Below are 13023 nucleotides of genomic sequence, written 5' to 3'. Positions count from 1 at the left end.
AAAATCTTTCCCTCAAAAACACTGGGGGACTTGTAGCTTAATAAGACTGCCAGAAAATTTTTGATTTGTAGAGCCAAGAAAGAACCTTTAAAGATCATTTGATGAGTGATTTTGACATCGTACATATGAAGAAACTAGGGATTAGAGTAAGTGGCTACTCAAAGTCATATGGCGCCGGGCGCGGTGGCTCACGCCTGTAATCCCAGCACTTTGGGAGGCCGAGGCGGGCGGATCACAAGGTCAGGAGATCGAGACCACGGTGAAACCCCGTCTCTACTAAAAATACAAAAAATTAGCCGGGCGCGGTTGTGGGCGCCTGTAGTCCCAGCTACTCGGGAGGCTGAGGCAGGAGAATGGCGTGAACCCGGGAGGCGGAGCTTGCAGTGAGCCGAGATCGCGCCACTGCACTCCAGCCTGGGCGACAGAGCGAGACTCCGTCTCAAAAAAAAAAAAAAAAAAAAAAAAAAAAAAAAAAAACAAAGTCATATGGCTACTGGGCATCTACCCTCTAGACCAGTACTCTTCCCAATGCAATAAAAAAGTCATGAAATATATGTACTGTGTAATATGTACTATGAGCTTCTTTGCTATGAGTCATCTTTCTTTTTAAATTATAGCAGAAAATAAGTGTATTTATTTCTACTGCCTGTCAATTTGCTTACAAAGGGGTTGTCATAAGAAGTTATTTAAAGGATATAGCTGATTTTCTTTGGGAAACACCAGATCTGTGTTATTTAAATTGCAACATTTGTTGATACCTTAGCAAATGAAGATGAAAGGAGAAAATGACATTAAAGGAGACAGAAAGAGCTGATTTTAAATATTAGATGCCAAGAAGGTACACTCAAACCTGGTAGCTTTTTTGGTATTTTTCCTTCTTTATCCAAATAATATATCAAAGTATATATCCTTGTTTTAAGCCATTCAAAAACTAAAGAATAATTTAAAGAAGGAAATAAAAACAGTAAATAAAAATAGTAGTTCCAATTGTCAGTTATTGTTTACATTTTATTGTGTATTTTTAATAAATGTAATTTTAAAAGATTAAATTATTCTATACATTCTGTTTTCACCTTGCTGCTGTTTTTTACCTAGACCATTTTTGATGATTACATAGTATTGTTTGACATCATTGTACTGTAAATTATTTAACCAATTATCAATTTTTACATATTTTTGAGGTTTCTGATATTTTATAATTACTAACTATTCTGTAATGATACTTATGAACTAACAAATACTTCTGTGTTTGCTGAATCACTCCTTGCCAACCGCAGAGTATTAAAATGAACTAGTATCCTGCCTTTGGTAGAAAAATCGTGGGTTTGGATTTTCCACCATTACTGATATCCCATTTCCCCAGGTTCCACTTGTGAAAATGTTTCTGTTCTCTCACTTTTTCTAACCCTCTTTTTCTTTATTGTTCATAATTGTTTATTAAATGTGCTGAATTTTCACTGTTAAGGGATATTTTACAAACCATACTTACCTAGCATTTTTAGATACTTCTGACCCCAGCCACATCTTCCTTTTTGAACATAAAATCAAGGAGTGCCCTATGTGTCCTTATTGCTCTATCAGGAATCTGGTTACTTTATATAGTGTGTGAACCCAAGAAAGCAATTAAATCTCTCCTTTTTGCCCCTGGAAAAGCTAACAGTGCTCTCTGCTAAGAAAAAGCCTCCTTTAACCCCTTTCTTTTCTTTTGTTCCCTCACTAACGATATAAGCGTAAGCCCTCATACGCAATATGAGCTGCAATTCCCCAGTCTACAGCCATACCACCCTGAACATGCCAGATCTGTCTGAAAATCCCCATTTTATCGAGATAATTTAATGTATCTTTAGACACCTCTAGATAGCCAATAGCTTCGACAAAGCACTTTTCTTATGAGCTTTTTAACACTTTTATTATGAAAAGATTGTTTGGACTTAGTATTAAAGCAACAAATCTTGCCTTCAATGGTATCATACTGTCCTTCCGTTTCCTTCTTGTGATCATTTCACTTTAGACAAACAACTAAAAAGACATTAGAGCTCTTGACCTTACAGCTCGTTAAGTACCTCAGAGTAAATATAAAAGTACTTTGGCAAGGAAGGATGGGAATTAGGCTTTCGCTTACAAAGCCTTTATACGTCTATTCTAAATGTATTATTTTAGACTTTGTAATGATAGCTCAATAAATTGTCTAGTTATTTGTTTGTGACAGGTGTCTATGTGTGTGTGTTGAAGTGTTAAGTAAAATGCACTTGTATGTAAACCAATATATTACAGTTACATAATTTTTAACAAAAATATAACACGTATGAATTGTGCCTGGTTTTTTCTTCCACTGCTTTGTTAGTAACATTTTTAAATGAAGACATATATATAATCATATAATCAAGCAGAATTTGGGGTGGGAGGGAAATTATTTTCTAGAAGATAATACACTTAAAGCTTTCCCAAAACATTTTTTGTTATGTATAAAATAGTATATTTTTAAAAGACATTAAATTAACAATAAAAAAATAATAATACCTAGGAAGTAACTAAATAAGAAATGTGCAACTGTTACCAGTGCAGGGTCTTGACTACAAGTCGTCCAGGTTCTTGGCACTTTGAACAAAGATTTGGACAAAATGCATAAACAAAGCAATGAAAGAATGAAACAATGAAAGCACAGATTTACTGAAATGAAAGTACTCTCCACAGAGTGGAAACAGGCTGGACCAAGTGGCTCAAGAGAGCTGGTTACAGAATTTTCTGGGGTTTAAACTTTCTCTAGAGGTTTTCCATTGTTTACTTGGTTGCACCCTATGTAAATGAAGGAGTGACCTGCAACCAATCAGAAGTACTTTCCATTTTTCATCTGCCAGGCAATGCAAAGGGAGTAGCCTCTGATCCTTTTGGAAAGGTAGGGTTTTCCTTTTGATTCAGTTCTAGGAAGTCAGCACCAATCAGCCTTAGGCTCCCTGCCTCCAAACTCTATTCTCCTGCCTCACAAGGTCACTGTGAAGGCAACTTTAAAACACCATAGAAACAAGCTTGTCCCACCTGTGGCCCATGGGCTGCATGGAGCCCAGGACAGCTTTAAATGTGTTCCAACGCAAATTCATAAACTTTCTTAAAACATGAGGTTTTTTGCATTGTTGTTGTTGTTGTTAATTTGTTTTTAAGCTCATCAGCTATCATTAGTGTTAGTGTATTTTGTGTGTAGCCTAAGATAATTCTTCTTCCTCCAGTGTGGCCTGGGGAAGCCAAAAGATTGGCCACCCCTGCTATAGAAGATCACAAAAGAAGATTTGAACAAATGGAAAGTGATACCAAATTCTTGGATAGGAAGACTCAAAATAACATCATAGATAACAATATGTCTTCAATTAATTTGTAAATTTAGTATGATTCCCTTACAAATAGCATTGTTTTGTTTTTTAAACAAGATAAGAATACTTTGAATTTAATGTGTAAAAATAAATAACCAAAAACAACCGGGAAACTTGGTTAACAAAAGAACAAATGAGAGGTGATTGGCCTTACTAGATATGATAATGCCTCTGTAATTAAAATAGAATGGCATTGGTGTACAAATAAACAGACTAACCAAAGGCCCAGAATAAAAATTACAGAAGTAGACCCAAACCCTTAAGAGATTTTGTATATGATGAAAGTTGTATCTCAAAATGGTGGGGAAAAGATGGGTTATTTAATAAATGTGGTTGAGACAATGGGGTGGTCTTCTTGGGAAAAATATGAGTTGGATTTGTACTTTATATTACGATGGATTCCAAATGGATCAAATATTTAAAAATGAAACCATAAGAGTACTAGAAGAAAATATGAGAGAATTCTTTATAACTTTGGAGTGGGCAAGGAGTTTCTAATTTGACCTAAAACCTGGAAATCATAAAAGATTCATAAAGTTAGCCACAAACTTTTGCGTAACAAAAAGCCTATAACCCAGAAGAAAAGTGTTGGGGGCGGGGGATATATTTGCAATTCTTAGTGCTGATAGAGAATTTCTGTAAGATTTAAGAACTCCTAGAAACTGAACAGAAAAAGACCTAACAATAAATAGAAGAATTGGCAAAAGGTGTTAAAAAAAAACACAGTTCACATAAAAGAAGATACTGAATGGTTCTTAAAGCATAAAAAACTCTTCAGCTTCACTCCAACCACCTTGAGATACCATTTTCATCAATAAGACTGACAAAAATCCAAAAGTTATTTAGTATACCATAGTGGAGAAAATTCAGAGTAACAGGCACTATTGTTGGTGAGATAGTAAATTAGTACAACCCTGACTGAGGGATATTTGGCAATTTCTATCAATTTCATTATGGCATTTTTGTAATTTCATTAAATTAATATTTACTATAATTTCTGGCAGAAGATATTTTTATCTCTTTTATTTTCTCTATTTTTTGTCCAGTGAAAAGAACTGCTTTTATTGAATACCATGTCTGAGAATATAAATTACTAAGTCTTACTCAAACACCATATGCGTTATGGGCAGATTTTTTTTTTTATCTGATGAGATTTCTAATTATATGGGATGAAGATTGTTTTAATGAGATCATAAGTAAACAGATTTATCAAAGAAAAGCTCTAATTTAAGTTTTCTGGAATAGATTCATCTTATACAACAAGATTTTTTTTTCTCCAATGTTCTACTTTCTCTGTTTTTGCTGACCTAACTGTTTCCCTCTTATGATTCACCAAACTAGAATAACAATATATTTGTCTTCAATGTGCATATTTTTAGTCAAAGAACAGAATGTTTTCCTTCTGTGTTATTTATTAATTATGGGAACTTGAGGGTGGCGTGTGTGTGTGTGTGTGTGTGTGTGGTGTGTATGTAACATTACTAGAATCCCTGTTGGTTGAGGGCCTTGCAAGCTTGTATAAAGAAAGAGTAGGAAGCAGGCAAAGGAGAGGGAAAGGACAGGCATGTTATGATATTTAAGGACATGACAATGAATACCTTGTTAATACAAAAAATAAGCCCACTGTTGGGATGCATAAGATTAAACCCACTTCTGTTTAATCAGTAGTGTCATCTTTATATAAAAGAGATAACACATTACTACTCTTACTCTCTCATTCTACTTTTTTGGTGAATCAAGATTTTTACCTGAATTAATTTTCCACCATACTGTAGTAGAAACAGCTTGGGTTTGGAGCAAGAAAGAGCAGGATTCAAACTCTACTTTACAACTAGCCTGTGACAATGGACAAGTCACATACTTTCTATATGACTTATTTTTCTTTTGTATAAAATTGGGTTAATAATACCTCCCTTGTGGGGTTCTTGTGGGAAGAAAATCCTGTGACATGGCGCCTGGCTGTATTGGTGTTTAATGATGACTTAGATCCCAGGTTACGCAGCCTTTCTCCATACTCCCTGTGTATACTGCTGTCAGAGCACTTCGCCCCTCCTGATCTCATCTCATCTCTAGCACTTAGGACACTGCCAACATGTTAAGTGAATGGAATAAACACCTAAATTTTATTTTGCACCTTAAAATAGAAATGTTTTAAAATGTCTTGTTAAGTATATTATATGGAATGTGTTGTACAGTAGCATTTATACATCATTAGACTTGGATATGTTCCCAGGGGACCTGGGGACCTGTGTCCAGTTAGAACAACTCACCAAAGATGAGGATCTTACTCACTTTGGTACCAGTAGAAACACTGCTCAATTTTTCACATCTGTTTTTGAGCAAGGTGCTACTATTCCTTCCTTACTTAATATGAGGAGATGCTAAGAGGTTAGGCAGTTTTTCTAATGCCATATTACTAACACATGGCAATATTGCCATTTGAACTCTGCATTTCTTTTCTTCTCTTTTCTTTTCTTTTTTTAACTTAGGTCCAGTACATTTTCCACAATATTAAATAAATACATTTGGAATACATAGTATGTGAAACACAGTGCCAATTAATGGTAGTTACTGTTATTATTGTTATATGAGAATGACCTCTCTTGAGGTTTGAGAATCTGCTCCATGCATGCATTATTAAAGCAGTGTATAATGAACTTATGCAAACTTGGTTTTAGAATTGAACTCTCTTCCATGGCTATATCAGTCTTGTGGACAGCTGCGGTGGCTCTTGACTCTGAGTGACTGCTAGTCAAAGCCCAAGGATTGTAAGCTCCTCCCTCAGGTGGCCCTTCTTTTCCTCATGGGTACTGAATAACTTTCTTACTTCATGGTCATTGGACTTTTGCTACCGACATTGTGGCTTGGTGGCTTCATGTCTCTGGCTATTGTTGATCTGCATGCTTCCATGGTTCCTGTCGCTTGCTACTACAGAGGCTGTGAAGTCAAAATGTGTTTTTACCACCCAGACCAGTGAATATATCGCTATGTTAGGTTCTCAAAAGTAGTTGTTTTGTGTTTGGGGCCCATTCAGTTCATTTCTTCTGCATACAGTGGTTGAAGAAAAGATAGGATGATCCTCTTGATTTTAGTCCTCAATCTCTCAGTTTTGTTCTGCCTAGAACTTTTTGTTTCTGAGTCCTCAGTTTCTCTGGGATTCTTTAAGATACATTCCTCCTGCACCTGTTTCCTAGGCCAGAATTTTGTTGTGAATCAGTTGCTGATGTGCTGCTTTTCAGAGGATATCACCTTTCTTTAGCTTAGTATGCCATACAAATATTACCATTATGTGTGTGCTCAGACTTAAAAAATGTTTAAGAAGCACTGCCCTAAATCTTAGCTTCTTCAGCCCTCTTACCAATTGTCACCCAACCATCTATTTTTTATCTTCCAGAAACTTAATTTTCATCCAATGGCTCTTTTCCCATTTACTCTTCAACATTCTGAGTTTATACTGTTTGTAACTCTTTACCCTAAGACTTTCATATTAGTTGGCTGTTGGGAGGGAAAGAAGATATGTGCCAAGGTCAAGATGCCATTTTTAACTGAAAATCGGGTTTTTTAAAGTTTAACTTTGTTAAGCTATAATTGATTTACAACAAACAGCAGATATTTAAAGTGAGACAGTTTGTTACATTTGACATGTGTGTCCATTTGTGAAATCACCACAATCAAGGCACCCACTGTACCTTTGTGGAAACCGAGGCTTGGAGAAGCCCGAACTTTCAAATGAGAACCCAGGCCTATCAGATCTCAAGGTCCATCCTGTAGACTATAACCTGAGTTCTAGTTAGGAGGAGAAGAAGATAAAAAAAACACTATTTTTCATTTGTGAGGGAAAACCACACAGTCTCAGAATCTAGCTCTTCATTTCTTCAGGAAGAGAGTTGTACTAAATGATCCTAGTGTCTTTGTCAACTTTAAGTTCCTTTGCTTCATTCATTTTTCTTATGAAAAGGTGGTAAATCTCTGTTCAAATACAGTTTGTTTTAATTCAATGAAACTGCACTATTCTCTGTAATTTTCACAGTGGAACAATATAAGACATTAAAAGCATATTTTTTTTCTCTTCATAGGAAAGCCATTTAAGAAGTTCCTGGAATAATATTAGTCAGAGTAATATAGGATCTGCAGGAAGTGCCTCAAGATAGTTGGTAAGATAATAAGAATTTAGTTTTTTTCAAATGCATTGGATAATTACTTTTCTGACTATAAGCTTCATAGCCTTGTGCTCGCCGGAGACATTTTCCTCAATCTTTAACTATTATGTGATTTTTAAGCTTACCAAGGGTGGAAGTTGTAATAGTTACCTAAAGCTTAGCTGTATTCTTCACTTTTGCCAGATAATGAAGATTTTATATAGATATGGATATTCATAATGATATAAACATGTATCTATCTATCTAATGAGTTGTCTTTACACTTCTCTGATGTTATTGTCAGTGACTAAAATGCCATAACTCAAAATACATACATCTAACATCTATACACAGGCTTATATTATTTATGTGCCAAGTGTATATAATGTTTTTACGAACAGTTGGAATCAAATTTGACAGTTCTAAGACCTGACAATTTAATTTCTACTTCTTCAATCCTAGGAAAAGAAGAATTTCTAGACTCTTCATCAAGATCTTCGTTTATACAGCTGTTAAATCCAAAGCTACTTTGGTGAAAGCATGAATAAAAATACATCTACTGTAGTACCATCCAGTCTACTTGAAAAGTAACTTTTAAATTTAATACATTTTGAAATATAGTTTGAAATATGTAAACTACTAATGAACATTTGATTAAAAGTTTTTTACATCTAGCTGTCTAATGTGGTCTAGGATAGCAGTAATGAGTAGTAAGTAAAGTAATACATTGAATTACCTTTCAGTGTAAATCAGTGTATAGAACAAAATCTGCATTCTCTTTAAAGTCATCTGTACAAGGCACAGTAGGGCATGCCTGTAGGGCATGCCTGTAGTCCCAGCTGCTCGGGAGATTGGGAGTTTGAGGCTGTAGTATGCTGTGATTGCACCTGTTAATAGTCGCTGGACTCCAGCTGGGCAACAGAGCAAGACTCTGTCTCTAAAAATAATAAAAAATAAACAATTATAAAATTCATTTTTAAAAACTCTTCTGAGATTTCTTTTTTAAATTTTGACTTTTTAATATCTAGAATATTCTATAATTCTGTTAAAAATTTTGATAAGATTAACTATTGGTGACTAACAAACCACCCTAAAGTCCCTTAAAACAATAAGCATTTATTCTTTCTCATGATTCAGTGGGTTGGTTGAGCAGTTCTGCTCTATTCCAGATAATGTAGGATGGCCTCATTTACATCTTGTGAGGCCTCAGCTAGGAAGGCTGAATGGCTGAGGTCTCTTTAGAACTAGTCTGTCATTCTTCCGGAGGCTGGCTCAAGCTTTTTGCCTGGTGGCAGAAGCACAGGTGTTTTCCAAATATCCATTTTCCTCACATTTGCTGGTATCTCATTGGCCAAAGCAATTTAAATGACCAAGTAAAAATTCAAGGAGTGGAGATATAGACTTAGCTTTTTTCTTTTCTTTTTTTTTTTTTTTTGAGACGGAGTCTGGCTGTGTTGCCCAGGCTTGAGTGCAGTGGCATAATCTCAGCTCACTGCAAGCTCTGCCTTCCGGGTTCATGCCATTCTCCTGCCTCAGCCTCCCAAGTAACTGGGACTACAGGTGCCCACCACCATGCCCGGCTAATTTCTTTGTATTTTTAGTAGAGACGGGGTTTCACCGTGTCAACCAGGATGGTATTGATCTCCTGACCTCATGATCTGCCCGCCTCGGCCTCCCAAAGTGCTGGGATTACAGGCGTGAGCCACTGTGCCCGGCCTAGACTTAGCTTTTAATGAAAGGAAGCAGTAAAGTCACATTACCAAGATGCATGCAGACAGGAATGGGAGGAATTGGTGGCCATTTTGAAAACATAAAACATACCTTTAACAAGGTATATTTAAAAAAATCTTGCTCTTAGTCTAGTCTTCACTGTGTGCCCTCATTCTCTCTACAAAAAGTTGTTTTTATTATTGGTCCTTTTGTAGTGCTTCCTTTTGTTTAAGCCAATGCATATATATAAAAATAAATATACACATATATAATATATGTACACATGATAATTATATATATTTGGATTCCGCTCCCCAGAATATTCTTAAGTAAAAGGTATCATGTGTACTGTTTTGACCTTGCCTTTTTGTTTTAATGTATATCCTGGTGATCCCTTCATATCAGTTAATAGAAATCTTCCTTGTTTTTTGTTATAACTGCATAATATTCTACGGTGTGGATGTACCATGGTTTATTCAGCCAGTACCTTATGGATGGACCTTTGTATTGTTTGCAATTTCTGGTGAATACAAATTATGCCAAAATGAATAACCTAGCAGATAAGTCATTTTCTATTTTTTACCAGAGTATTTTTGGGATAGATTCCTAGAAATGGAATTGCTGGACCAGAGGGTTTTTTTTGTTAGAGGTTACCAATTTATCTCTTTAGAAGTTGTACCATTTTGCATTCCCACCAGCAGTGTGCAAAAATGCCTGTTTCCCATAGCTTTGTCATCAGAGTATGTTGTTGAAGTTTTAAATTTTCATTGGTCTGGTAGGTGAGTAGTAGTATCTCTGCAGTTTTAACTTGTAATTCTCTTATTATGAGTAAAGTTTAGCAGAACTATTTTAATATTTAATAGGAAAAAAGTATATAATCTAAAATCTTAACAATAGAAGAGTTTTAAAATAAGGTCCTAGTCGTGTATGTAAATTTTATGCTGCCATGAACATATAAATTTATGTTTAAGAAGAACTTTTAACAACATAGACATTGCTTATAATAATTCTGTGTAAGAAAAAAAATAAGATCTAAAACTGTTTAAGTAGTAAGATAGCAATTCAGAAAATATGTGGATATTAATTCAGAAAATATATGGATAGATTTATAGAGAAAAAATACTAACAGCACTAAACTGCTGTGCTAATAACGCTTTGTTAGAATTAGAAAAGTAAGATCCTGCACTGAAACAATAATATATGCTGGAGATTATTGTGCCCCCAGTGAAGGACATTCACATTTGGAGGGTTTAAGAGTTAGTGGAGAGATCTAATAAGGCACCTTACTTCCCTTTCTTACCTTCTCTTTCATTTCTAGGCTTTACTCATTTATGTTTTTGCAATCTACTATCCCGTAAAGAATGGGTTTATTGGCCAGGGGCAGTGCCTCATGCCTGTAATCCCAGCACTTTAGGAGGCTGAGGGGGCGGATCACTTGAGGTCAGGAGTTTGAGAACAGCCTGGCCAACATGGTGAAACCCTGTCTCTACCAAATATACCAACAATTAGCTGGGTGTGGTGGCACATACCTGTAATCCCAGCTATTTAGGAGGCTGAGGTGGGAGAGTCACTTAACCTGGGAGGTAGAGGTTGCAGTAAGCCGAGATCACACCACTGCACTCCAGCTGGGACAGAGCAAGACCCCGTCTCAAAAAAAAAAAAAAAAAAAAAAAAAAAGAATGAATGAATTCAGGGTGCATTTGGACCCTTGGACCCTGTCCTCTCTGCCTGTTTTCTAGCTGACTGACTATTGCCCTAGAAACCAGAGAGACCTTCCCAAATTAGAGCTGAATTCAGTATACCTGTAATACAGCTCTAAATGATGTTATACATGGAGAGCAAAATATCAAAAACAGGGAGTGCTATATCCTTTTTAAAAAATTTTCTTTCTTCTTTTTAGAAATTATTTTTTTGAATGCAACAGTTTTCTTAAAGATATTCTTAGAATTTCTATGGTGGAAGCTAAGAAAGCTTTTTCTAAAAACTATAATCATGTAAGATATGAAGTAACTCTTTTTTTAATAGTAGTTTCAGTTATTCGATGTTTTTGAAGATAGCTGGAAGTCCTATATTCAACAGTGGCTCTAATACAACAACAAAGTAGATTACATATCACATTTTGCCTCTGAGGTAAGACTGACTGGGCTCACTCTTGGGCCATCAAGTTAACCTACCTGAATTTTGGGTCCTTTAAAAAAATAAGGATAAGAATCTTAAGGATTTTATAAATATTAAATTAAATGTCATTATTTAGGTATTGTTTAGCACAGTACTCAGTACATAATAAGTAAGCAGGCAGCCCTCAGTCTTATTTCAAACTTAATTCAAGTTTTGTTTGACCAGTGAAAGTCTCTGGTCTGACCTAGGTATTCAGAAATGCAACTTGGATATTCCTTTTGCAGGACTTTTTTTACAGTCCCTTCTTTTCAAATGGCATTGCTTTTATGTCTGGCAGAAATTACAGTTGAAACAAGTACTTTGTACCAAGAAAATATTCTTTCTAAATTAAAAAGATAAATTTTGAGATTCAAATGGAAGTCACATTAACTTTGCTTTAAAGGCCACAGGCATGTCTTTTAAAGCTACTTACTTAAAATATTTAGTTTTGGAATTCTTCAGGTAGTCTAATAACCAGGTAAAAGCAAATCTTTTCCATCACCTTTAATAAATTTTTGTTCTACTCCAAAGAAATAAGCATTATCATTGTAAATTCTTTTGTGTTTTGGTTTTGTAGATAATAGGCAAGCAAACTCATTTAATTGCTGTTATGTCACCATACTTCTAAAAATGTCATTGCTAGTAAGTACTAAGTATTTTAGGTTGTCTGGATCAGGGGTCCCTAACCCCTGGGCCGCAGACTGGTAGTGGTCTGTAGTCTGTTAGGAACCAGGCCACACAGCAGGAGGTGAGCTGAGGGCAAGCGAGCATTACTGCCTGAGCTCTGCCTCCTGTCAGATCAGTGGTGACATTCAATTCTCGTAGCAGCACGAACCCTTTTGTGAACTGTGCATGTGAGGGATCTAGCTTGCGTGCTCCTTATGAGAATCTAGTGGCTGATGATCTGTCACTGTCTCCCCTCACCTCCAGATGGGACTGTCTAGTTGCAGGAAAACAAGCTCAGGGCTCCCCCGATTGTACATTATTGTTAGTTATATAATTATTTTATTATATGTTACAATGTAATAATAAAGTGCACAATAAATGTAGTGCATTTGAATCATCCCGAAACCATCGCCTCTTTGCACCCCCATCCCCTCTCCACCTCCCATGGAAAAATTGTCTTCCACGAAATAAGTCCCTGGTGCCGAAAAAGGTTAGGGGCCGCTGGTCTAGATCTAAGAATTTGATTTAATAAGTAGTTTAAAGAAAAAAATAGGTACAGATCTCTAGACTAACCTGTGTGTGCTAATTTACTTTATCTTAGGGATCCTGCCTTTCAGGTGATTACAATTACCAAGGAAACAGGCCTTGGCCTGAAGATACTAGGAGGAATTAACCGGAATGAAGGCCCATTGGTATATATTCAGGAAATTATTCCTGGAGGAGACTGTTATAAGGTAAAAATATGTCCCCTACCCACCAAAAATACAAACAATAAGACCTACCAGTGGTGAAGTTTATTTTTTCTTCTTTATTAGTGAATTTATATCCACTGTGACCATACCTCAGTGAAAAATACAAAGGAACTAGGAGATAAGACTGTTGCCCTCAAGGAGCTTTAAACTAAGAAATAAATAGGTTATTCTTATATGAAAATAATAGATATTTCTGACTGTAAGATAAGGTTATTATTTTTAAGTTACGTGTTG

The 13023-nt window shown here is 35.8% G+C and overlaps 1 protein-coding gene across 13 annotated transcripts in view; it reads left to right on the top strand.

The window, feature by feature from the left end:
- STXBP4 (syntaxin binding protein 4) overlaps positions 1-13023 on the top strand; it is a 198153-nt gene that overhangs the window by 9294 nt on the left and 175836 nt on the right. For 12 of the 13 annotated variants that reach the window (XR_012425631.1, XR_010581811.2, XR_012425632.1 and 9 more), the window contains exons 2-4: positions 7442-7519; positions 7967-8091; positions 12639-12771. Coding sequence is in view for 8 of the 13 variants with exons in the window: in XM_015438300.4 (XP_015293786.3) it covers positions 8045-8091; positions 12639-12771 (180 nt within the window). In the remaining 5 variants the exon portion in view is untranslated. The remainder of the gene's footprint in view (positions 1-7441; positions 7520-7966; positions 8092-12638; positions 12772-13023) is intronic. The other variant, XM_015438301.4, reaches the window with a different exon arrangement.

This window comes from Macaca fascicularis, chromosome 16 (genome assembly GCF_037993035.2).
Source record: "Macaca fascicularis isolate 582-1 chromosome 16, T2T-MFA8v1.1".
NCBI classification, from domain to species: domain Eukaryota; kingdom Metazoa; phylum Chordata; class Mammalia; order Primates; family Cercopithecidae; genus Macaca; species Macaca fascicularis.
Note: the sequence above shows the minus strand (reverse complement) of the source record. Positions and strands in the feature narration are given on the sequence as shown.